The sequence below is a fragment of the Ammospiza nelsoni genome, chromosome 1 (genome assembly GCF_027579445.1).
Source record: "Ammospiza nelsoni isolate bAmmNel1 chromosome 1, bAmmNel1.pri, whole genome shotgun sequence".
In the NCBI taxonomy this organism is placed as follows: domain Eukaryota; kingdom Metazoa; phylum Chordata; class Aves; order Passeriformes; family Passerellidae; genus Ammospiza; species Ammospiza nelsoni.
Window position 1 is genome coordinate 153,298,804 of NC_080633.1, and position 23,486 is coordinate 153,322,289.

Below are 23,486 nucleotides of genomic sequence, written 5' to 3' on the forward strand. Positions count from 1 at the left end.
GGAAGGGTATAAGCTTCCCAACCCTCACATGGTTTTTGGGGATTTTTTAAATTTGTTTGGGGGTTTTTTTGTTGGTTTTTTGGGGTTTTTTTTGTTATTTATTTTTTCTTTTTGTTTATTAACGCTCCATTACATACCTAGAACAGCCCTAAGTTCTAGTACCAGCCTGAGCAGTCAACTTAATCCCTGGTAGATTTTGGGTGAGGTCTCCTCCCACCCACACTGAAAAAGAAGGCTTTTATGAAAAGCAAATTAGGCAACCAGAAATCACATGGGAAGGTGTCATTTCTGGTTTTGTCACAAACCACAACCTCCCTTTTTTAAATAAAAAGAGGAAGTAATCACAACGGAAACATGCTAATCTTTTGACTTTGAATTTCACCAAATGCTGTCATGATCTTGGGTTACCAAAACAAACACAGGTTTTCCTCTGCCTGAAACACCACAGAAAGTTGGAAAAGACCTTTAGGATCATCAAGTCCAACCACCACATTCACCACTAAACCATATCCTCAAGTGCCATTTCCAGAGGTTTTTAATGAGCATTTCCAGTGATGGAGTGCAATGTTTCAGGAAAACATTGGAAAAATAGAGCTGAAACCATGCCTGGAAGGCACAAAGTGAGAAGGGGTCATCTGAGCACATCAGCATTGCCTGGAGCCACCAAATAACCCCAAATTATTGGGGTGGGAGAGGGATCCTCCTCTCTGGGATGGGAGCATGATCCTGCTCCACAGGGTTCTGAGCAGTAGGAAAAGCTCCTTGGCATTAGGCCATGGGAAAGGTCTATGGAATATTGCCAGAAACACTTGGAGGACTCCAGGAAAAACAGGGTGAAGATGGACAGGACTATTTGGGACAGCAACAGCTCAGCCTCTCTGGAATTACTCCTTTATTTTATAGAATTCCAGAATGGTTGGATTGAAAGGAACCTTAAAGCTCCTGCCATGGGCAGGGACACCTATCCAAGTTTGCTCCAAGCCACATCCAACCTGGCTTTGGACGCTTCCAGGGATGGAACACCCAGAACCACACGTGGAATGAGTTGCAAAAGAACCTCCAAAATCACTCCTGGTTTTAATGAAATGCATTCCAAGACCTCAATTTCCAACCGAAACAGCAACAATTTCAACACAAGAATGAGTGGAAATAAACACATGGGAAGCACCAGGAGCTTTGGAATACAGAGCCCTGGACATCAGCCCTGAGGTGCAAGAAGGTTTTGCTGCCAATGCCAAGTTTGTTCACACCTAGGATTCACTGGGACGTGGGAATTCTGCCAGGAATGAGCTGATACTGCCTTTTTTGGGGATGTGGAAAGCAGCCCATAAAGCAGCAAACACAACCAGTTTATGTTGTTGATCCCTGCCTGCTCCATTCCCAGCTGGACTGGGAAGGATGATGCCAAAGGCATCATCCCAACACAGGAGCAGCTCCAGGAATATTGGTCCCACTCCCCACCACACATCCCACAGAGCCTGGCCCAGCATTATCCTATTTCCCAGGAAATTCCCCATTTCCTAAGCCCCTGTCTGGACAGAGCAATCCTGCTCTGGATACAGGAGCTGAGCCACAGCCAAGTGAAGAAAATAAGGAAATTACCATGGCCTCAAGTGAGATGTGTTCACCCAGACAAAATTTTACCACATGGGGGTGCTTAAAATGCTCTTTGTTCATGGCCAAGGTGAATTTTAACCCTCTGCAATGTGAAATTGCTTTTAAATCCAATCTTCCCTTCTACCTTCTCCTGATGTGACACAAATTCTCTCCCATGGTTTTTCCATTTAATATCCCTGCAATTGCACAACTTTCTCCTCTCCTGGAGGTAAAAGAGCACAAAGTCCCTGGAAATGTAAAACCTTGAGATTTTTTCCTTTTCCCCCAGTGCATCCCTAACACAATCCTGGGTTATCTATTGCAGTTCCTGTTTTCCTGCTGTCATCACCTCATGTTTCCCCATCCATCCCACTCAGTCTGGAAAGGACAGCACAGCTCCACTACACCAATAAGACAGCATTAGACATGATTTTGTTGATCAGCACAGTTAAGGCTCTTTTTTAATCTCCTTCCAGGACTCCAGGAGAAGGCCAAGTACATGGAAACTCTGAAGAGGAATTAAGAGTTCCCAAAGTCCAACATCCCAATCAGCAATACCTGCTTCAACTGGAAATCCAGGTGCTTGCTTTTCCATCCAAAAAAAAGGGCACCAAACTCAGACAACCCTCAGCCACCAGCAGCAGCAAATTAAAAAAACAAAACAGCTTCCCAACAGCACCAAATGAGCAGGATTTGGGATTTAACGTGGGAGGCACCGGCTCAGAATTCAAAGTCCTCGCCAGCCATGTCGATGGCCCAGGCAAACTTCTCCCTCTGGGTCTTGTTGTAGACCTTCTCGATGGGAATCCCGAACTTCTTGCACCTGTGAAGACCACAAGACACAAGTGGGGACCAGTTACCCAGCAGTGTCCTCTCCACTGCATCCCTGGAAGTCTCCAAGGCCAGGTTGGATGGACCTTGGAGCAACCTGGAACAATGGGAGGTCTCTGCCCATTGAACACCCCAAATTTTAAGGTCCTTTCCAACCCAAACCATTCCATGGTTTCACACCCCAGACTTACCAAGCCACAGTAATCCTGGGATCCAGATAATTCAGCTTGGATGTGCCCAGAGCTATTTGCTTGTTCTCCTCCTTGTCCGTGGCCTGGATGTTCATCCTGGCCAGTTGCTCCTCCAGCCTCTTCAACAGCTTCTTCTTCTTCTCCACGTTCCTGAGGACAGAGAAGGAACAACAAAGACTGTCCCAAAGTCCAGAAATTCTCTGGAATGGCAGAGTCAAAGGTGCCATTCAGCACTAACCCATTTCTCAAGGGTTTGGATCTGGTGAGATGCTTTCTTAATATTAAAAATTAACAATAAAAATGTAATTTCCACCATCAAAGGTGGGCAAATAAAATCCAGCATCCTGAAATGGGTTGCCCAGAGAAGCTGAGGCTGTTCCATCCTTGGAAGTGTCCAAGGCCAAGTTGGACAGAGCTTGGAGCAACCTGGGAGAGTGGGAGGTGTCCCTGAAGGGAACCATCCACAAGATTTTAACCATCTTCCAAATGTCCATGGGACAAGAAGGACCCAATCCCAAACATGGGCATTTCTGTTCTGATGGGAACACATCAGCCCCATCCACGGGCCCTCTGGATGCCTCTAAAAGGGAGGATTCCAAGGAAAAGTCACTCACACTTCTGCTTTGGCTTCTTTTGTGTCCTTAAACTCATCTTCAGCTTTTTTCACTTCTTCCTGGGCTTCCTCCACTTGTTTCTTCTTGGCGTCGATCTGTGAAGGTGGAAAACTCAGACAACATTTCCAACCTCCCTGAAGGTTTCAGCTTCCTCCCTCTTTTACTTCACACACCATTCCTCAGTTTGTTACCAACCCTACTTCCCAATTTGTCCCTGCAGCATTTTCTGGGCTCTAGCATTTTTTAGCATCTTCTAAAATATCATCCTAGCCCAGATGCCACAAACACTTGGAGCTCCTAAATCTGTCTATCTTCTACACCTGCCTGAGACTGAGGGACTTGTGTCAGCACCAGAGCGCTCAAAAAAGTCCCAGCCCTTCAGTGGGATGTGAGCAAAAACTGAGGACAACTAAAAGTGGTAATTAAAGGTATTTTCAAGCTACTCCTCCTGCAAAAAAGACAGAAAAAACAATTTCCCTGATCTTGATCCAACTGGGCCAGAGCTGCCATCACAAAAAGCCCCCAGCTTGGTTTGAAGACAGAGTGATGAAAAATGCCCCAAACTCATAAAAACTCACCCAAATTCTGTGCTAAGTTGCTTCCCCCAGTATGTGAGGTCACCCCATCCCTCTCCACCTCTGGGTTGCAATCCACTACTCCCAGGACATTCCCTGATGTTCATGACCAAGGTGATTCTTTCAGGTATCACCCCAGCCCAAAAATAAAATATAAAGGATGTATTAGGTCTGGAATCTCTCAGCTGGGTCCATCTCACCTTTTCCTGGAGGACTTGCATGGACCTGGCAAAGGTTTTTGGTATAGACCTCTGATGGTTGCACAGGATGGCCACGGCCCTGTTGGCTCGGTTGTAGGACAGGAGCTTTCCTGCAACATTGTCTTCAGCTGGAAAGAAATGAAAACATCACTCAGACTCCATTCCAGGAGCTGGGAAAAGCGGGGAATACAGCAAAAGGAAAGGCAAACAAGTTGCTGTCACATTCTCTCTCCAGGGAGAGCAATAATGGTTGTGGGAATTGGGGAAGGACAATTGAGCATCACAATCTGGTGCTGTGACTCATCCCTCACCTACCCAAGGAGGCAGAAACAGTGCAACCAACCAGCAACACAAGGAAAAGAGGGAAAATATCTCTATCCTGGCCCTCAGTTAGTCAGAGTATCCCCGAGTTCACCATTTCTCACTTACCAACATCCCCAACTTGCTGCTCACCCCCACATGTCACTCCCACCCCACTATGTGGAACATCACTTGCCCAGGTGGGACATGGGCAGTTTTAGGGATCCCACAGCAATGGATGGGCATTCCTGAGCCCTTTGGTCTCAGCCATGCTCTGGAGACACCACAGCCTTGGAACTCACGGTTGGTGAGGGCCTTGAGCTGCTCCTGCAGGGTGATGGAAGCGTTGTAGGTCCTGAAGACTTTGGCCGTCAAACCATCCATGAGGTCCTGGAGGTGTTTGTTCAGGAAGGTTGTCTGGAGGAGGGAAAAACAGGGAAAAGTGTAGGGAAACTCACCATTAGGAATTCTAGTGGTAGGACAAGGAGGAGTGGCTTTAAAATGACAAAGGGTTAGATAGAATATTGGGAAGGAATTCTTCCCTGTGAGGCTGGTGAGGCCCTGGAATGGAATTCCCACAGAAGCTCTGGCTGCTCCATCCCTGGAATTGTTCAAGGCCAGGTTGGATGGAGCTTGGAGCAACCTGGGATAGTGGAAGGTGTCCCTGTCCATGGTGGGGATTTGGAACTTGACAGTCTTTAGGGTCCCGTCCTACCCAAACCATTCCATGATTCCATGAAGTAACAGAAAAAGCAGAAGCTGGGACAAATCTCTTTTTGGACCATTTTCTGCCTAAGCAACCAAAATTAGGCATTAACAAAAAATTAAATCCTGCAGTTTGTAGAGCTACTTGTGGGGTCAGATCATCATCTACCCAAAACTAGCCTAAAAATTCTACCTAAATCCACAAAAAATCTCTCTGGAAGTCAACAACTTCTGCCCACCTGTGTCCAAGAGGACACACGTTGGCACTTGGGGACGTGGTTTAGTGTTGCACCTGGCAGTGCTGGGTTAATGCCTGGATTTGATGATTTTAGAGGTCTTTTCCAAACAATAATTCCTGACCTCACATCCAATATCACATCCCTGTTCTACAGAGAACATGGAGCTGCTCATCGATCCCATATCCCATCCCGAGGAAGATGAGGGAGGAGGTTTTTCCAGGAGGGAAGGCAGCACATTCCTCCAGCAACCTCTCCCACTTCTGTGGAGCCCTAATGAGGTGCAAAAGCAACAAAAAGCTGAGTCTGGCACCTCGAGTAATTCCCCAAAATGTGGGCAGACCTTCCTATGCTAAAAAAAAAGCCCAAGTGGGTGAGTTGGAGGAGGGAAGGAGCAGGAATCCAGCTCCTCAACAAGGACATATGGAAGCAGCGCAAAAAGAGGCTGGAAAACCTCAAAAGATGTTCAAACAGTGACAATGAGGTCCCTGGAAAGCAGAGAGGTAAAATAAGGCAAAGAGACGACAACCAAAGGTGGCCAAGGGTGTCATGGCTTGGCTTCTCCTCCTTCAGGGCCACCAGTACTGTTTGAAAAGCTCTGAGGTGACAACTCACATTGAGGTGCTCAAAGAGGTCATCACTGGGGTCCTTGTTCTTCATGAACAGCTGCAGGTTCTTGAACACCTGAGGAGGGGGAAAGGACAGCCCTGGTCATGGCCAAGGAATGAATTGCTGCCAGACATCTCCCTCATCTCTCTCCTCCTCCAGAAGGACTCTGATTCACCCTCGTGTTGGCACATCCCACCAACCCTCTCAACTTCAAGGTGCCACTGGGTGTTCCCCCCCATCTTTCTCATCTCCAACATTCCAGTTTCTCCACAAACACCATTAAAATCTTCTTTCCCATGGACAAAGGAAAATTATTCAATATAAATGGAGACATTTCAAGTCCTACACATACAACCCATCTGAGGGTACTCCAGCAAGAGGTGGAACTCCTCTCTCACGGAGCAGAACAACCTTGGAAGCTCTATCCCAAAATTTCTCCTGTTCTCCAGCTTCAAAGCACAACTTGGTAATAGGTTTTGGCTGGAAATTTGGGACTGATAAACACTGAGGGAACCCAGACAACCAAGCAATCCCTCTACTCCTGCCCCACTCACCGGCTTCTCCACGGACACTTTGTTGTAGTAACGGATGGAGTCTTTCCCGAGGAAGTCAAACTCCACCACATGCTCCTGCCCATCCAGCTGAGGGTGCAGCTGGATGTGCTCCACGCGCAGGGAGCAGCAGCCGACCGTGTCCGCAGTCTCCCCTTCCTCCTTCTCATTCCCAGCTCGCAGGGCCAGCTGGAAAGAAAGTAAGGAGTCCTCCATCCTGCGCCATTCCACCTCAATTCCCCTTTGCCAGGTTGATAAAGTGGATCGGGACTAGAGGAGATGGATCATCTCCATCTATAGAGTCATAGAATGATTTGGAAGGGACCTTCAGGATCATCAAATTACAACCCCCTGCCATGGGCAGGGACACCTTCAACTAGGGACAATTTTCATTTTCCACACCTCTGGAAATTTTTGAATCCAGGCTGGATGGGGCTTGGAGCCACCTGGTCAAGTGGAAGGTGTCCCTTTCCACGGTAGGGGGTTGGAATGAGATGATCTTGAAGGTCCAACCTTCAAATGATCAAGATCAAAATGATCTTGAAAGTCCAGCCCACCAAACCATTCCAGGATTCCATAATCATCCCCAGATTCTTCATGTGGAGCCACCCTGGGTGGCAGAACCAGCCAAAACAAAAAACTACACGGTGGGATGGATCAGGGAAGTGAATTCCCAATTTCCACATGGATTGAGGGACCTGGGGGGAGGCTGTGAATACCTTATCAATGAAGTAGAGGGCCACTGCTCTTTGCCTCTTCTTTATCTCCTTGGATTTCCAGTCTTTCCTGTACTGAGCCCGGATTGTGTGGACAACATCCTTCAGGCGCCGAGCGACCTCATATTTCTGCCAGTCTTTCTCCCCCTGGAATGGAAACCAGGATATTTTCCATTCCATTCCCAATCTTTATTCTACCCCTACCAGTCAAGTTCTGCTCTAGAAACACCTCCAGCATCCAAGTCCTGCTCAAGCCCTATTGCTGGCCTGGGGTCTATGCACAAATCACAAACTCCCAGGATGGGACTGCTGTGGAACATGCCTTGATCTGTTTTATTTCCCAGCACCAGTCTCATTACACAGTTATGACAATGGGAAGGTGCCATCAGCTCACATCCCAGGCAGCAGACCAAGAATTTAATGTTACAATTTACTTTATAAGTTCTTTGACCAATCACACAAAGCAAAAGCATATTGATAGTAGTTCTATCTAATCACCATAAGCACATGTACCTTTGGTTAAAACAACACCTGCTTATTTCAAATACAATACCTGTTTGTAAGCCTTAAAACACAATGCACAGAGCTCCATTATTAAGCTTCAAACTTCCTGATATCTTGCTAGATAAACTTTTCTGTAGCTTAGGGAGTTATTCTAGAGAAGCATTAATACACAGACCATTGTTCTATTTGTCCTTGCTTTTCTACTTTTTAAATAATTTTTCTGCTGACCTATCTCATGGCTACTGCTTAGCTCTAATCACAGTTCTGCTGTCTCTGAGGCCTGCCTTTTGAAGCTTTCCCAAAACCCTTGATTTAGTAGATTCCCACAAAATCCCACTGTTTTCTTGGGAAAAAAAAATCCATGAAGGGAATAAACTAGAAAAGAAACAGCTCATCCAGGGTTTCTGTGCCCTCTGCTGGCCGTGCTGGATCTAAATCCTGGCCAAGTCAGGATGTTTTCCACCAGGCAGAGCATGGCAAGGACCAAGTAGTCAACACATGGCCAAAGGTGGCTCCTTGGACACCAGAGTGGACTGACAGAGCACTTGGTCAGTTGTGAACACCTGGACAGCATTCCCACTTCCCCCGAGCCCTTGGAAACAGCCTTAAATCCCCTTTCTCTTCCCACAGAGCTCAATCCCATCTCTTCCTACCCTCCATTTCCTGGTATAAATTAACCCAACTCTGGTCCCTGTGGATCTTCTTAGTCCCTGTGGATCCTTTCATCCATCATCTGGCTTCCAACAGCCTTCCCTGGACACACATGAGCAATGTGGCACCAGGATCACTCTGCCAGGAGCAACCCATTCCTTGGAATAAGTTTGATGCTTCACAATCATCTGTCGTTCCCCTCATTTTTTTTATCCACTTTTAAGAGAAGAGTCAGGAAAAAAATTTTTTTTTTTTGATACTCCACATCCTGGCTTCCCCAGATTTTTTTCACCTGACCAAGGGCATTATTCCAACCTTCAGCTTGGAGCTGGGATTCAGCATAATGTACTTCAAGGTGTTCTGTATGTTCTCCGTCCACGAGGCCAGCCAGGTGACTGTGTTGTCAAAGCGCACCTCCTTCCACTTGTGGCCTTCTGGGGGCTCGGGAATCTTGGAATCCCTGTGGGAAGAGCAGGATTAGAGCCCTCAGACCATGAAGTTTCCAGCGAGCCAAAGATTGAGAAAGCATGGAATTCACCTAGAATTACTTCACAACATGGAATCATTAAAGTTGGAAAATCCCTCCAAGACTGAGTCTGATCATGAACCAGCACTGCCAGGAGCACCAAACCACGTCCCCAAGTGCCACATCTACACAGCTTTCACACCCCTGCAGGGCTGGTGATTCCACCACTGCCCTGGGTGGAATCCAGTGCCCGACAACCCTTTCTGTGGAGATGTTTTCCCTAATATCCAACCTAAACTTCCTCTCCCACCATTTGAGAACATTTCCTCTTCTCCTGTCATTTTTTTTCTGGAAGAAGAAGCCAAGCCCTATGTGGCTCCACCTTCCTGTCCAGGGAGTTTTAGAAGGTTCCCCCTCAACCTCCTTTTCTCCAGTCTGAGCCCTTCCAGCTCCCTCAGCTGCTCCTGATGCTCCAGACCCTTCCCACAATCAGGTGTTTATCATTTGGATGCTGAGAACAACAGGAAAACTTGCTGGACTGGTGGGGAATGCTTTGAATCAAGGTCTTCAAATGGGTGGCTAAGACCACTCCAGCTCACAAAACTCAGAGGGAAAAACATTCTCAGGATGTGGAAAACAGGGATTTTAGAAGATGGAAAGACCCCAGCTCTGGGTAGAGGAAATTCCCAGTTCCCCCCAATCCCAAGGGAAGCCCCAGGAGCTCAGCACTTCCAAGGAAAACCCACTTGCTGCAGTTGATGACGACATCTTCAGGCATGATCCTCTTCTTCAGCATCCCCATTTTGGGGTGTTCCCCACGGCCACGGAAGAGCCCTGGAGGTTCAGTTTTGAAGTTGCCAATCTTCTCCCGGTGCCCATCCAGGATGCAGTACCCGTATTCCTCCTGGATCTTATCCGCCTCCTCCTTCAGCTTCTGAAACCAGGACACCACCAAAAAAATAAATCGGAATGGTTTGGAGTGGAAAGGAGCTTTAACACTCCAACCAAGAAGTCTAAGTGCCATCATTCCCCTGGCAAAATCCACAATCCTCTGGACAGGGAAGGACTCCAAAGCATGATCCAAGGATGACTGGCACCCTGAAAAGCCATGGAATGTGCAGATAAAATTCAGGCAAAGAGGGGCAATGGCCATGGAGACAGAGCCGGATTAAAGAAATCCAAGCTCAGAGCACAACACCAGGAAGACAAAATTCCCAAAACGTGTCATAGGAACCAGTCCTCACCTGCTTCTCCTCCTTGGGAAGTGCTTTACGAGCCTCATTTTTGTCCACAAAATATTTGTGGATCTCCCCGAAGTCACATTTGTCCAGGTCTTTGATTATCTCTTGCTCCTCTGAGGTCATTTCCTGGGAAAGAGATGAGAGAGGCTGGGAAAAGGCAGAAGGGAAAACTAATTCCACATGGAGCTTCTGCTTGTGCCTGTTCTTAGAAAAGGGAATAGAGACTCATTTTTTTAACAAAGACAGCCAGTTCTGGGGTAGAAGAAACTAATATGAGAAAAACTCCCCAAACACAACTGCAGGGACAGCACCAAATATATTTGGGAGGTGTAAACATTCCCTAGAAAGAGTGTGGGGTTGTTTTGGGATCAAAGGTTATTCCTTTAATCTTTGGTACACCAAACTGGTTTTGGAGCTGTTTGCAAGATCCACCACCTGTACCCATCACTAAAACTCAGAGGGAGCACAGAAAGCAAATCCCAGTCCAAAAAACAAAAACAAAAAACAAAAGAAACAAAAAACCAAAAACAAAAAAACAAACAAACAAAACCCCCATAGAAAAAAATCAGGATTTAGACCCTCACAATTACAAATAATTCTAAATAAGGAATAAACCCCCACATTCCCTCCATCCCACACCACAGCCTGGGGCTGATAGGTTTCATGGATACCAAGGAGCCCTCCCAGGGAAGGTACCTTCCTCCAGTCATGGAAGAAGTTGTTCTGGAAGATTTCCTTGGTGGTGTACTCGTGATCCAACATTTTGGCATAAAACGTGGCGATTTCCTCTGTGGCCAGGCTCAGCTTCAAGGGTTTTCCTGGGAAAAGAGGGGCAGGGACAAATTCCACTAGACCAGGCTGCTCCAAGCCCTGTCCAACCAGAACACTTCCAGGGATGGGACAGCCACAGCTTCTCTGGGCAGAATTTTGGATTATTTCTTAGATTTTCTAAGGATCTCGAATCATTTCTTGGAGGCAAACCCACTATCCCCTTTTGAGCTCTTTGGCTGGAGAAATACAACAAAACCAAGGAATATCTTAGATCATCCTAAGAATAACTTGGAAATAACTTTTTTTAGGAAAAAGTCCTCTGGAGATGTCCAGGGAATGGCTGATTCCTACTTGAACCACTGGTTTTTGGGATTTTTGGACTGAAGGGAATGGAGCTCTGGAGCAGCTCCATGACAATCCCCAAACACCAGCTCATCCATGGGCCCGTCCTACTTGGGGTTGTTGCCTGTCCACAAACACTTTTCCATCCAGGAACAGTGATATTTTTGGGGAAAAAAAGTCAACATCAAAGATCCCAAATTCCAAAGCCACCAGCCCAGATCCACAACACCTCAAAGATCACAGAGAAGGTCCAAACCCTGCTCAAGGCTCCTCCTCATGGAGCCAAAATCCCTGACAGCCCCATGGATGTCCCAGCAGTGCCCACTGGTGCTGCCAGGCACCTCCTTTTCCCAAAATGGCCTTTTTCCTACAGCAAAAAAAGTATGGGAATCTCCAGGGAACTGAGCAACACCAAGGGAATGCGATCCCTTTCCATCTCCAGCATCCCTGGGCTGACCCTCAGTGTCCTGATTTCCCCCACCCTTGATCCATCAGAAATGAGTTCAGGGATGAACTGAAAGCTAGGAATGGCAGGAAACCAAACGGGAATGTCAGGAAAACACAGAGGCAGCCAAAGCCTGGATCTGTCCTGCCAGTGACACCCTGAGTGTGATGTGAGGTGACCCTGGGGACATCAGGAGCTTGGAGCAGCCCAGCCAAAATCCTTGGATGTGTCAGTCCCTGAGGCCATGGATTAGTAAAATCCCATTTTTCCAGCTCTTTGGAAAGCATGGATGAGATGACAAAGCTCAAACCCAAAATGCAGCTTACTGAGAAAAAACAGCAATTAGGAACAGCTCCCCAAAAACCTCCATAATTCCAACCACGTGTAAGATCCTCCAGCTTCAACCCATGGCTTTTCCAACGGGATATTCATATTCCCTGAGGAGAGGACAGCACCCCAAGGCCCAGGTCCCACCACAGCTGTACCATCGTAATAAAACTGCACATCCTTGGGCAGGGGCTCATAGGGGGGCACAAAGTAAGGCCCTCGGTGCTCCAGCTGCATCCATTTGATTCCATCTTCCTTCTTCTCCTCTTCCCACCTGGAACAAACACACAGGAGTCCAGGAGAACATCCCAAATCTGACACCTGGCACCACCTCCCAAGGTCACATTGGGAGAATGCTCGGAGCAGAGACAGCTGATAAAAATTCCAGGTGAAATCCCATTTTCTGCGCTGCTGCCTCAGTTTCCCTGTTCTTTAAAACAGGGAAAACTGGAATGGAATCCATGAAATTGAGGTGTGGTGACATGGAGGAACTCAGGGGGGGAGTGAAGAGATCCTAAAAGTCACCTCATTCCAACTCATTCCCATGGGCAGGGACACCTTCCACTAATCCAGGTTGCTCCAGACCCCATCCAATCCAAGGAATACTTCCAAGGATGGGGAAGCCAGGGCTTCTCTGGGAAAGCTATGCCTCATAAATATTGAAAACTTAAATTTTAACACAAGTAAGACCTTAAAAATCTTTCCCCCTGTCAGAGCAAATGGGATTTTAAAGCCACTACAAGTTTTGACTGGGAAGATTTAAAAAACAGCAACAAAAATTACAGTAAAATTAAATTTAAAAATTACAAAAAATCATGTAAAAAAATCCAACTGGGATAGCAGGACTCTAAAAAGAAGGGTAAAACCACAGGTTAGGGTCAGAGGAAGAGCACTGGTGACAGCAGGGGACAGGCAAGGATCTGTGTCCCACAGCCAGGCTGGCACTGGTCCCTTAATCCCAGCATCTCCAGGGAAAAAAAAAAAGCCAAGGATTTCTGGGAAAACACAGCAAGATTCCACACAGAGAAAGCAAAATTCCTGTTTCTCACTCAACAATGCCCCAGAAGTTATTTGTGATTTTTTTTTCTTCCCCATGGGAAGCAGAGTGGAATAAATTCATGGTACCCAAAGGTGCATTTTACCGTAAAAACAGAGGAAATTAAATAGTCAAGGAAAACCAACAAACTTCTGGAATTTGGGCTGAAAGCCTCAGAGAAAGGCAGTGTCAGGATCATTTCTGTGATCATCTCTCTTCCCAAAATTCTGGGATCACAAATCCCTGCAAAGCATCCCCCACACTCACCTTGCACAGCCCCCATGAACCCACCCAGAGGCAAAGGAGGGCATTTCCTCATGGGAAATGTAGTTGTGGATAATTTTTTGGGGATTGAATTCCTACATACCAACCAGGATCCAGCCATTCCAAACAAGGCATTGATTAGGAAAAAAATATATAAAATCTTATTTTTCACGCCACCCTGGATCCTTCAAGGGCCACCTCAAAGCTCCAGGGATATCCCTCTCCGGGAAAACGGCTCCTCCCAGATCAGGGTTTGTCACAGACTCCCAAAAAGCTAAAATCCTAAAAATCCTCCTGCTCTGGCCCAGGTCTTGGGGAGATCTGGGAGAGAGTGACACCAAGTGGCTGAAGTCACACTTCCAAAAAATAATCCAGCAGCCACATTCCACACCCTTTCCTATAAAATACCTGCCTGGATCAGCCCAAATCTGCTGGAGGAGGAAGTGGGGAAGGAATTCAGACCCTCTACAGCTCCCTGATAGAGGTGCTGCTGTCTTGGAATTATTATTATTATTATTATTATTATTATTATTATTATTATTATTATTATTATTATTATTACTTCCTTCCAATAATTATGAGTTTCTCCCTTCCCAGGATGGGCACCAGGAAAAAACACTGGAGGAGAAATAAATATTACAAATAAATTTTAAAGTAAAAATAATTATACAAATCCTGATGTGCATTCCAGACCTTCCCTGATCTCTCACCCATTTCCAAGAGTGGCGAGTTCAAGGCTCAAGGGAATATAGGAAAATAGAAAAAAAATAGGAATTTTCACTGTTTTGCCCCACAAAATAAAATTAAAATCCCAGTCCCAGGGTTAGACCTGCCAAAGGCACACTGGAACTTACCATTTCCATTTGTTTTCTGCCTCTTTTTCTTCTTCCTTCTGTTTTTTAGTCTTTTTATTGTTCTTCTCTTCCTCTTTCTTTTCTTCTCCTTCCTTAGATTTCCTTTTCCCAGTTTTCCCTGGGGTTTCCTCCTCCTCACTCTTTTTCTCCATCTCTTCTGTTTCCACCTCTGGCTTTTTCTTCTTTTTCTTCTTCTTTTTCTCTTCCACTTGAGTATCTCCCTTCCCTTCATCCTTTTCCTCCTTCACCTCCTGCCCCATCTCTGAACTCCTGCCCTCTCCCAATCCTTCATTCCCTTTCTCATCCACCTCTTCCTCCTTCTCTACTCCTTTTCCACTTCCACTTCCCTTTCCCACCCTCTGCTCCTCACTTCCCACTCCTTTCTCTCCCTCCTCATCTTTCTCCATCTCTTGTTCCTCTTTCAGCAATTTTTCCTTCTTTATTTTCCTCTTCCCCACCTTTTCCACCCTCTTCACTTTCCCCCTGCTGGGCTTCTTTGCTTTCCCCTTCTCCCGCTTTCTTTTCCCTTCATCCCATCCTTGGCTGCTGTTGCTTCTCTGTTTTTTGGCTCTTCCCCATCCCCCTTCCCAATTCCTGCCTTCATCCTCCTCCTCAATGCCATCCATCAAATCCTCAAATTTATCCTTCCTCCCTCTTTTTCTCTTCAGTCTCATTTCCTGCTTGTTGTTCTCATGTTTCTTCCCTCCTTTTCTCTTCAACCCCTTTCCCTGCTTGTTTTTCTCATGTTTCCTCCCTCCTTTTCTCTTAAATCCCCTTTCCTGCTTGTTTTCCTCTTGTTTCTTCCCTCTTTTTCTTTCTGGGGCTTGGGAATCCTCTTCCTGCTGTGGGATAGGGGGATCCAGCTGCTTCTCCTCACTCTCCCTCACAGCTGTGAGCCCCACATCCCTCTCCAAAGGATCTCCAGAGGGGGATGCAACCCCACCAGCAACACCTTCACTTGGGACCTGTGGGAAGCAGGAATAAAGGGAAGAGATGTTGGGAAAACAGAGAGGTTATCCCAAATCCCAAGTGAATGCTGGAGAAGCAGGATTAGGTCCAAGGGGTGACGTTCCCCCCCCAGTTTTCCTACCCCAATTCCATTCTGGGTCTCCAAGTGCTGCTCTCCCACTGCAGGTCCTGTTCCCTGGGATTGGTCCTGGGACCTACAACGACATCACAGCCAGTTCTCACCACCAGCATTCCCCTTTTCCATCCCAAATTAGGGAATTGCTCCCTCAATTCCCTTCAACCATGGCAGCATCACGGATGGAGAAATCCCAAGGCAGCAGGGAATGACCCCAAGCTGGATTTTATGGGATGAGGAAGTTCAAAGGAGCGGAACCACAAGGTCTCCAGACAAAACAGGGGAAGTCCTAAGGAAATATTCCCAGAAAAACCTCAGGAGAAAAGGTTTGGCAGCACCAATAGCACAAAGGAAGGGATCAGGCCAACCATGGACACACTGGAAAAGGAGACAGATGGGACACAATTCCTGGGGATGATTCCAGTGGGGAATGGGCAGGGAAGGAGCCTCATCAATACAACAGGACAATGATCTGCATCCATGATCTGCACCATCCATATGGGTGAGGAACCCAGGAGTGTTTCCCTGCTCAGCTCAGAGAGAGTTCAGGTGAATCTTTGGGAATTCTGTGGGATTTGCAACCCTTATAAAGCACCAACCTGCCCCTATATTTTCTCCCAAGGCAGGGAGTTGTGAGTCTTCCAGATGTGCATATTCCAGAAAAAAATCAAGCAAAATAAGAATGAGGAAACAGCAGCAGAGTCTAAACCAAGTTTATGTCTCCTAGGCTGAGCCTTAAACTCCAAAGGGTGGATTTAGGTGAGGTATTAGGAAAAAATTCCTCATTGAAAGGGTGGTCAAGCACTGGAAGAGGCTGTCCAGGTAGGATCACCATCCCTGGAAGTATTCCAAAACCCTGTGGATGTGGTGCTTTAGGGACATGGTTTAATGGTGATCTTGGATATTTTTTCCATCCCTAAGAACTCCATGAGTTTAATGTTGAGGTGATGGTGTCCCTTTCCATTCTGAGTCATTGTCACCTCCCAATCAAATCCTCTGGTCCATCCTAGCTAAGCCTGGAGCTAAGCTCATCAGATCCATTCCCTGCTTTTCTCAGCTCCTGGATCCTGCAGCAGGATCCCTTAGGAAGCACAGCCAGCTGCCCTGATCCTTCCCAAAAAAAGAGTTGGAAATCCAGCTTCCTCCTCCCAAGCAGGATAATGATTTCTCTTCCTGGACTTCCAAATAAAGAAGAGCCACAATTCCTGCTTTTAGCCAAAATTTCTGCAACAGAAAGCGTGAATTTTGGTCCCTTTGCATAAATTAATCTAGGCAGATAATTAATTACCAGACTGTGGGACATCAAAGCAAGGAAAACCTTCGAGCTGGCTTGGGATGGAAACAAGTTTCCCAAAAAAAAAAAGCAAAAAACCAGGAGCCAGATGCTTTTTGCTCCCTGTTACACAATCCCACTAAACTCCTTAGGGAAAACCATCCTGCAAAACACGCTCAGCCCCTCCAATCCCATTGGCAGGGAGCAGATCCATGACTCAGAAGGCAAAATTCCAGCACCTTTTGGGATCAGCTCCTTCCTCCCCAGGTTTTATTAGAGGCCTCTCAACTGGGAATTTTTATGAGGCAGAGAGGACTAACCAGCTTTAGGAATTCTGTTTGTTATCTCTGCCAGGATCTAGAGGGAAAGAACAGCCTTTCCCCAGGACTTCCTTTCCCACCAGGACTTCCCCAAATTTATGTAGGAATGTGCACCTGAGCGATCACACCCTGCTGGACTGGGGAGGGTGGATGGGGCTGAAACTTCCCTCTCCACCCTCAAATCCCAGGATTGAGCCTCAAATCCCACTTGGGATTGGTTTTAGAAAGGTTTAAAGTCACTGAAAACACCAGGATGTGGAGAAGATGCTCTGGGAAGGCACCAGTGATTCAGCAGGGAAAACCAGGATTGTGCAGCTCCACAGTGAGGAGAAGAAAAAGGACAAAATTCCAGTTCTCTGGAAGAAAAATAATCCAAAAAATGACCCAACTCACCTGGAAGGGCCTTCCAGCCCCACTGCTGGCCCTTGAGGGGAGGTTGCTTTGGTCTCCTCCTGGAAAATATAAAGGATTTGGGAAAGGTCCCCTGGCACAGGTACCCCAAAGCAGCATCACCCCCAAACCAGCACTTTTCCCTCCCTGCCCCCTTGGCTGGAATCCAGGAATCCAAAATACCAGGTTTTCCCAAGTTTTGAGGTTTTACGTGGTTAGGAAATCCCTGGTTTCCTTCCAACAGCACAATAAAAAAATTTTATAGATAAATAAAGGAAATAAACTCCCTCCTCAACCACCTGCTCATTGGAAACACTGCTGGGAGAGCAATCCAGGGAACAGAAGGGATGGGAGGGCTCCAAAATAAAGATGGATCAAATTCCAGGTGCTTGGAAGATGAAATCACCCTTGCAGCAGATGGCAAGAGGGAAAGAGAGGTGGGGAGCAAAGCCATGGGGTGGGAAATACAATAAGGATGAGCAGAAAGCAAGGAAAAAAAAAAATAGAGAAAATGGGGCGGGGATAGGAGCTAAAAGAAAATGAGCTCTAGTAGACACAAACAGATCCCTAAAATCTGACCCATGGATGCCACCAGAAATCCTGGAGAAAAGAAAAAAACTTCAAAATATAGGGAAAATGGGGACCTATAAGGAAATTTTTAAAAACTAAAAAAACACAGAGGGGACACAGAGCCCTAAAATGTGACCCATGGAGGCCACCAGAAATCCTAGAGAAAGGAAAAAAAACCATCAAAACATAAATGAGAACCTAAAAGAAACCGAGCTTGTAGGGGACACAGAGACTTAAATTCTGTCCCTTGGAGGCCACCAGAAATCCCATCCCACTGGTTTTACACTTGTTTTCCAAGCTGGAACCATCTTCTCCTGCTCCTGACCACACAAGGCATCCCAAAACTCATCCCAGCCTCATCCAGGGCTTGCCAAGCTCCGAGGTTCTCACTCTAAATCCCGACTTCCCCAAGTTTCTCTTCCCAAGGCTTTCAAGGGAAGCCAAAACCACAGAGGGATTTCTCCTGAAAGCTGCTGGGTGAACTCATTAAGGGGAAAATAAAACCCTGAGTTAATTACAGGTTGGTTAGGTCCACATAAACTTTCATTCCCTGGGAACACGCCTGCTCTTGGATTCACAATCCTTCAGAAAAGCTGTTGGGAAATTCAGGAAGAGGCATGGCTTTCCAAAGTCATTCCTGCCTGAAAATGCCTGATGGTTGTACTGGGAATGTTGGGACCACAGGGGGTTTCAAGGCTTCTCCATTAATTTGATCCATCCAGGAGAGTTTGGGGACATTTGGGATCCTGTTTGTGAGAAGGATGGAAAGAGGGAAAAAGGAAAAGCATCTCTGCTGGATTTACACAACAGGACAAAGAGTGTCCAGATCCATGATCTCCACCAAGAGGACAAATTAACACAGGAAAAAGCAAAATATAGCGGGGATTTCCTGGGATTTGTGTTCTCCAGCACAAGGAAAGGATCACGGAATGGTTTGGGTTGGAAAGGATCTTAAGGATCATCTCATTTCACTTCCACTTCCCACTATCCCAGGTTGCTCCAAGCCCTATTCAACCTGGCCTTGGACACTTCCAGGGGGTGTATGAACAAGGAAAGCAGTGAAAACCAAATTCCTGAGGAAGAGATTCCCAATCCCAACCTTCTGCTTAGGACATCAGAATCACCCATATCCTGACGCTCCCCACAGGTGCCACCAAAATGTGACATATTAAACCCCAAAACCAGGAAATTCAATCCTTAATTTAATTCCAGGTGCTCAAAAGCTCCTTCCAGGAGCTGGAAGGAGACCACAAGACAGAACCCTCCCAATTCCCTTGGGAACAAACCCCAGGAATGCTCCCCAGTCCTTCAGCACAGCGACCACCACCACGTACCGAGGGTGCAGCTCCCTCCTCGGCTTGGATCCCATTCCAGAGGCTCGAGCCAAGGCTGTTCCCATCCACAGCCTCCTGCTCCAGGGAGCTTCTTGGCCACAAAGGGAACAGAGAAGGGACACAAACATATTTTAGGATCATGGTTTGGGTTGGAAGGGACCATGTTGTTCCATGCTGCTTCCATGGGTAGGGACACCTTCTGCTATTCCAGGTTTTTCCATGCTCTATCCTACTCGGTCTTGGACACTTCCAGCGATGGGGCAGGCATGGCTTCTTTGTGAAGCACGTGCCAGGGGCTCAACACCCTCCCAGGGAAGAACTCCTTCCCAATATCCAATCGAAACCTTCCATCCTTCACCTTAAGGTGATTCCCCCTTTCCCATCACTGCATGCCCTTTATTTTTCCCTATTAAAAACTCATTTGATAATCAAAGCAACACAAGGAAAGCAGAGCTGGACATTGTGGCATTCCCATGCACAACTCTGGGATATCCCAGATGGAAAAGCCCATTCCAAGGACTGACCTGCTGATGATGTTCTCCTGCAGTGGCTTTTCCTTGGCTTTTGACTTTTCTTTCTTCTTCCCTTTTACTGTGGAAGGCTTCGCACCAGGATAGAGCAGGATCAAGGAAAAGGAAGTTCATGCCATGGGTTTGAATCCCACAGATTTTTTTTTTTTGGATAAGTACAAGGGTCACCCCAAAGCACAGAGGGGGGTGTGGTACCTTCTCTGTGCATTCCAGCTCCTTTGGCTTGTCCTGCCCATTTTCCAAGTCATTCTTTCGCTTCCTGGGATAAGGAAGAATTGATCCCACTGAAACCAACCCTTGGTGGTAACCACAAGCCATGGCATGATGCCATACTTCCTAATCCTTATGCCCAGCAGCACCAAAAAATGCTTCCCAAAAGGAATTCCGGAGCAATTTCTCTGCTTGAGCATGAAACTCCGAGGAAAACCAGTGCGATAACAAAGCAGGAGCCCCCCCAAAATTCCCTGCCACGCCCCATGGTACCCACCTGCTGCTCTTCACCTCGCTGGCTTTTGACACCCCCATGGCTCCGTCATTCACAATTTCTTGGGAGTGCTAAGGCACAGAATCCAAGGATGGTCACTGGAATGAGATGGAAACAGCACAGAGTTGGTGCCATCGCAGTTTTGATCTCCAAGGAAACCCCAACAGCTCAATCCCAAAGTTTGGAGCCCACAGGGCCAAGCTCAGATTTAATGAGGACCCATGTTGAAAAAAACTTAAACTCAGTCCCTGAACTACTGCTGGAAGTGGCAAAATAAAAGGCAGGAAGAGGAAAAAAAAAAGAGGAAATTCCCTAAAATAGTTCAGGAATTCACAGCTTCCACCACCACAATTAATAACAATTAAGCACAGCAGAGAAATTGGGTAAATTGAGATATTGAGTCCCCACCACCACTTCTCCCCTCTCCTCTTCTCATGGAGCAGCCAGACTCTCCTAAATCCCTGTTTTCCCTAGAAACTCTAGAGGATGCAAGGAATACAGGTCATATTCCTAGTCCCCATCCATGAAAAACGTCTACATTGAAGGAAAAACCCCCAGTATTTATCAAAGATTGAGTAAAAACAGTCTGAAATACCCTGAAAAAGTTTTTGGGAGTAGAAAACACTTAGAAAAATTCCTTATTTTACCAGGCTTTGCTGTGCCAAGAGCACTTGCAGCTGCAGTGAGGATGAAGCTCAGTTGGTAGAGGAGAACATTCCCAATCCCAGCCAGCCCGGAAAAGACCTCACTCCTCACCCACCTGCTTCCCTAAGGGAAGTCCCCCCTCTCCCAGGAAACTCCTTAAAAGTGTCCCTCATCCTGATTGGAGGCTCCCAGCCCAGGATGCACCCTGGGAAATGAAGTTTTAGCCCAAAAGCTGAATTTTGGGAGTGTCCCTCAACCAGCAGCTCCTCAGCAAGGAGACCTGGGAAGCAGGGAAATACTTTGGACCACTCAAGTGGAGAATGGGGGTGAAAATATGGATTTAAAAATAATCAGGAAAAACCTACTTGGCAGGAGATGCTTCCTCTTCAATTACATAATTAATCCCCAAATCCAACTTTTCTCAGCTGCCTCTCATTCATCAGAGCTCCATGGTTGCATGTAGAGGAATCTGGGCACAAAGCCCAGATCCCACTGGGTCCTACTGCCCAGAACCCTCATCCTAAAACCCATCCCACTCCTCTCCAGCCCTTTTCATGGGATGAGTCCATTGCTTCCAACCTGCCCCTGATGTCATCAAGAAACTCACCCCAGCTGAGCCTCCCAATGTCCTCATCCATCCCAAACCAGGTGTGAGCAGCACACCTGGGAATTGGATGGGGGAAATTGGGATAATGGGCAAAAGCTTTCCCCAAATTAGGGGAAAAAGGAAGGATTCAGGGAGACGTCAGAGCCCCTTCCAGGGCCTAAAGGAGCTCCAGGAGAACTGGAGATAGACTAGGGACAAGGGATGGAGGGACAGGACAAAGGGAAGAGCTTTAAACTGGAATGGGGTGAGATTAGATGGGATTTTGGGAAGGAATTCTTGGCTGTGAGGGTGGTGAGGGGCTGGAATGGAATTCCCAGAGAAGCTGTGGCTGCTTCATCCCTGGAAATGTCCAAGGCCTTGGATCAACCTGTTATTGTGGAAGGTCTCCCTGCCCTCTGTACTGGATGACCTCTCAATCCCATTCCAACCCAAACCAATCCCATAATTGCAGGAAAACTCAGGGATTTGGGTCAACGAAGGGCACTGCTCCATGTGGAATCCCCAGCCAGGATGAGGAGGGGGGACCCCGCATTCCCTTGGGAAGGTCCTGCCCGGTTCGCGGCCGGGAGCGGAAACCCCCGGAGGAAGGGCTGGATCTGGGAAAGCCTCTTTGATCCCTGTTGCGCCATCCCAGGAAAAAAAACACATCCAAGCCACCTTTCTGGCTGGATGAGTGGAGGTTGTCCAGGGATGGGAGCCAGCCCCAGGGAAGGGAGCAGGGAAGGACAAATTCAAGCCGGGGCTTGCTCGCCCTTGTCCGCCTCCTTCCAAGGGCAGCCTGGGTTTGGATTTCTCCCGTTTTCCCTGAGTTCCGTGAGATTTACTCAGCTTTCTCCTAAGTTTTCCATGTCCACTATGGGTTCTGCAGGGATGTGAGCTGGGAAAAACCTGCCCTAGCCTGGAGCAGCTCCAGTTTGCTCCTCAGTCCCACCCAAGCACAACCTGGGATGAATCTATTAAAAATTAAGCTGAGTTTTTGTGTATTTTTGTGTATTTTTCTCTTTGTAGATGCTCTTTGCAATGGGAAATTGGAATTGGAATTTGAATGGGAGCTCCAACCGGAGCTCTGCTTGGGAAAATTGGAGCACAAAGTGGGTTTAGCTCATCCTTAGGGAGAACCAAAGTGGAATGGGATCCCTGCACTGTTTGGTGACTCCACGGCAGCTGTTGGGGGATGTATCCATGAAATATTTCAGATTAATCAGTAATTCCACTTTTCTATTACATCTGTTCCTTTTGGATTGGAAAATCCTGGAGGGAGAGAAGCCCTTCCCTGGGATCACACAGCCCTGATGAGAAAAAATAACTGGGAAAGGCAGAACAGGCATAATAACTGCAGTTATAAAATAAATCCACACCCTCTAAAATATTTAATGTATCCTGGGCTAACATTTTCCACCCAATAAGCAGCTGGATCCGCACAGAATTCCCTGTGTCTCATTAATATGAATGGGATTCATCACTCACTAATTTCATTGTGGCCCACGTAAAACTCAGGGACGTTCTTGTGGCTGGCGACAAAGGTTCAGAGCAGGAATACGGGGCAGGATTTGCCTGCAAAAAGGAATAAAGTGGATTTGATTTTATTTCTTCATCATTTTTTCGTTACATTTAATATTAAACTATGGCTTATAGTGGACCAGCTACCAACAGGGCAAGGGCATAGCAGCCCAGATGTTGAGGAGAGGAGGGGGCAGCCAGGGAGAGGAGGGTACAGGGGCAAAATGAGGGAGGGATGTGGCCAGGGGGGTGTCGGAGGACTGAAGTTGAGCAGCCCAGATGTGGCTGAGATGGGAGCTGGGGGCTCCTTGTGGTTAGTGGGGTCATCCAGATGTGCCCGTGGTAGGAACATACAAGCACCCAGATGTGAGGCAGCGAGTGCGGACAGGCCCAGACGCGGCTGGAATCGCCTGGCTGGAGTCGGGGGCCTTCCAGATGTGGTCGGGATGCGGAAGGCGCCCCTTGTTTCAGCTGGGATCCTCCAGATGTGTCCGGCCCGGGCTCGGAGCCCACCCAGCTGCGGAGCCGTGAGGGGCGGCCCGACTCCAGCCGCGCCTGTGGGCGGGGCGCAGAACCCCGCCTCCCGTGACGTCACCCGCGTTCTAATTCCCACCGTTGTCACGGGCAACGGCCCCTCCGCTCCTCCCCCCTACCGCCTCTCCCAATTCCGCGCATCTATTGGGTACCGCTACTGTCCATCAATGCTGTACGGCGCTGTTATTGG

The 23,486-nt window shown here is 47.3% G+C and overlaps 1 protein-coding gene across 4 annotated transcripts; it reads right to left on the minus strand.

Annotated features, from left to right (window-relative positions):
* Nucleotides 1–1,669: 1,669 nt before the first annotated feature.
* On the minus strand, nt 1,670–23,271 carry TOP1MT (DNA topoisomerase I mitochondrial). Of its 4 annotated transcripts, XM_059478826.1 has the most exons (22): nt 23,117–23,271; nt 22,730–22,816; nt 20,014–20,108; nt 19,722–19,785; nt 19,521–19,597; nt 18,997–19,087; nt 17,096–17,154; nt 15,116–15,188; nt 14,026–14,990; nt 12,030–12,145; nt 10,683–10,804; nt 9,990–10,112; nt 9,492–9,679; nt 8,595–8,739; nt 7,128–7,271; nt 6,412–6,597; nt 5,864–5,932; nt 4,610–4,724; nt 4,008–4,135; nt 3,233–3,327; nt 2,619–2,768; nt 1,670–2,419 (listed from the first exon to the last, which is right to left on the minus strand). In XM_059478826.1, the coding sequence occupies exons 3-22, from the start codon at nt 20,049–20,051 to the stop codon at nt 2,317–2,319; spliced, it is 3,051 nt and encodes a 1,016-aa protein (XP_059334809.1). In that variant the 5' UTR covers nt 20,052–20,108; nt 22,730–22,816; nt 23,117–23,271; the 3' UTR covers nt 1,670–2,316. The 4 variants fall into 4 exon arrangements, with proteins under 4 accessions (XP_059334809.1, XP_059334807.1, XP_059334810.1 ...); XM_059478824.1 differs by lacking the exons at nt 22,730–22,816; nt 23,117–23,271 and adding an exon at nt 21,021–21,107; XM_059478827.1 differs by lacking the exons at nt 22,730–22,816; nt 23,117–23,271 and adding an exon at nt 20,658–20,762 and having other exon boundaries at nt 18,997–19,084.
* Nucleotides 23,272–23,486: the final 215 nt, after the last annotated feature.

Excerpts from the sequence above, each read along its gene's own strand:
- TOP1MT (XM_059478826.1), bottom strand. The coding sequence starts at position 20,051 with ATGGGGGTGTCAAAAGCCAGCGAGGTGAAGAGCAGCAG. Across the intron at positions 19,088-19,520 it reads CAGGAGAACATCATCAGCAG|AAGCTCCCTGGAGCAGGAGG; the intron begins GTCAGTCCTTGG and ends TTTGTGGCCAAG. Across the intron at positions 6,598-7,127 it reads CCCTCTACTTCATTGATAAG|CTGGCCCTGCGAGCTGGGAA; the intron begins GTATTCACAGCC and ends CTTTCTTTCCAG.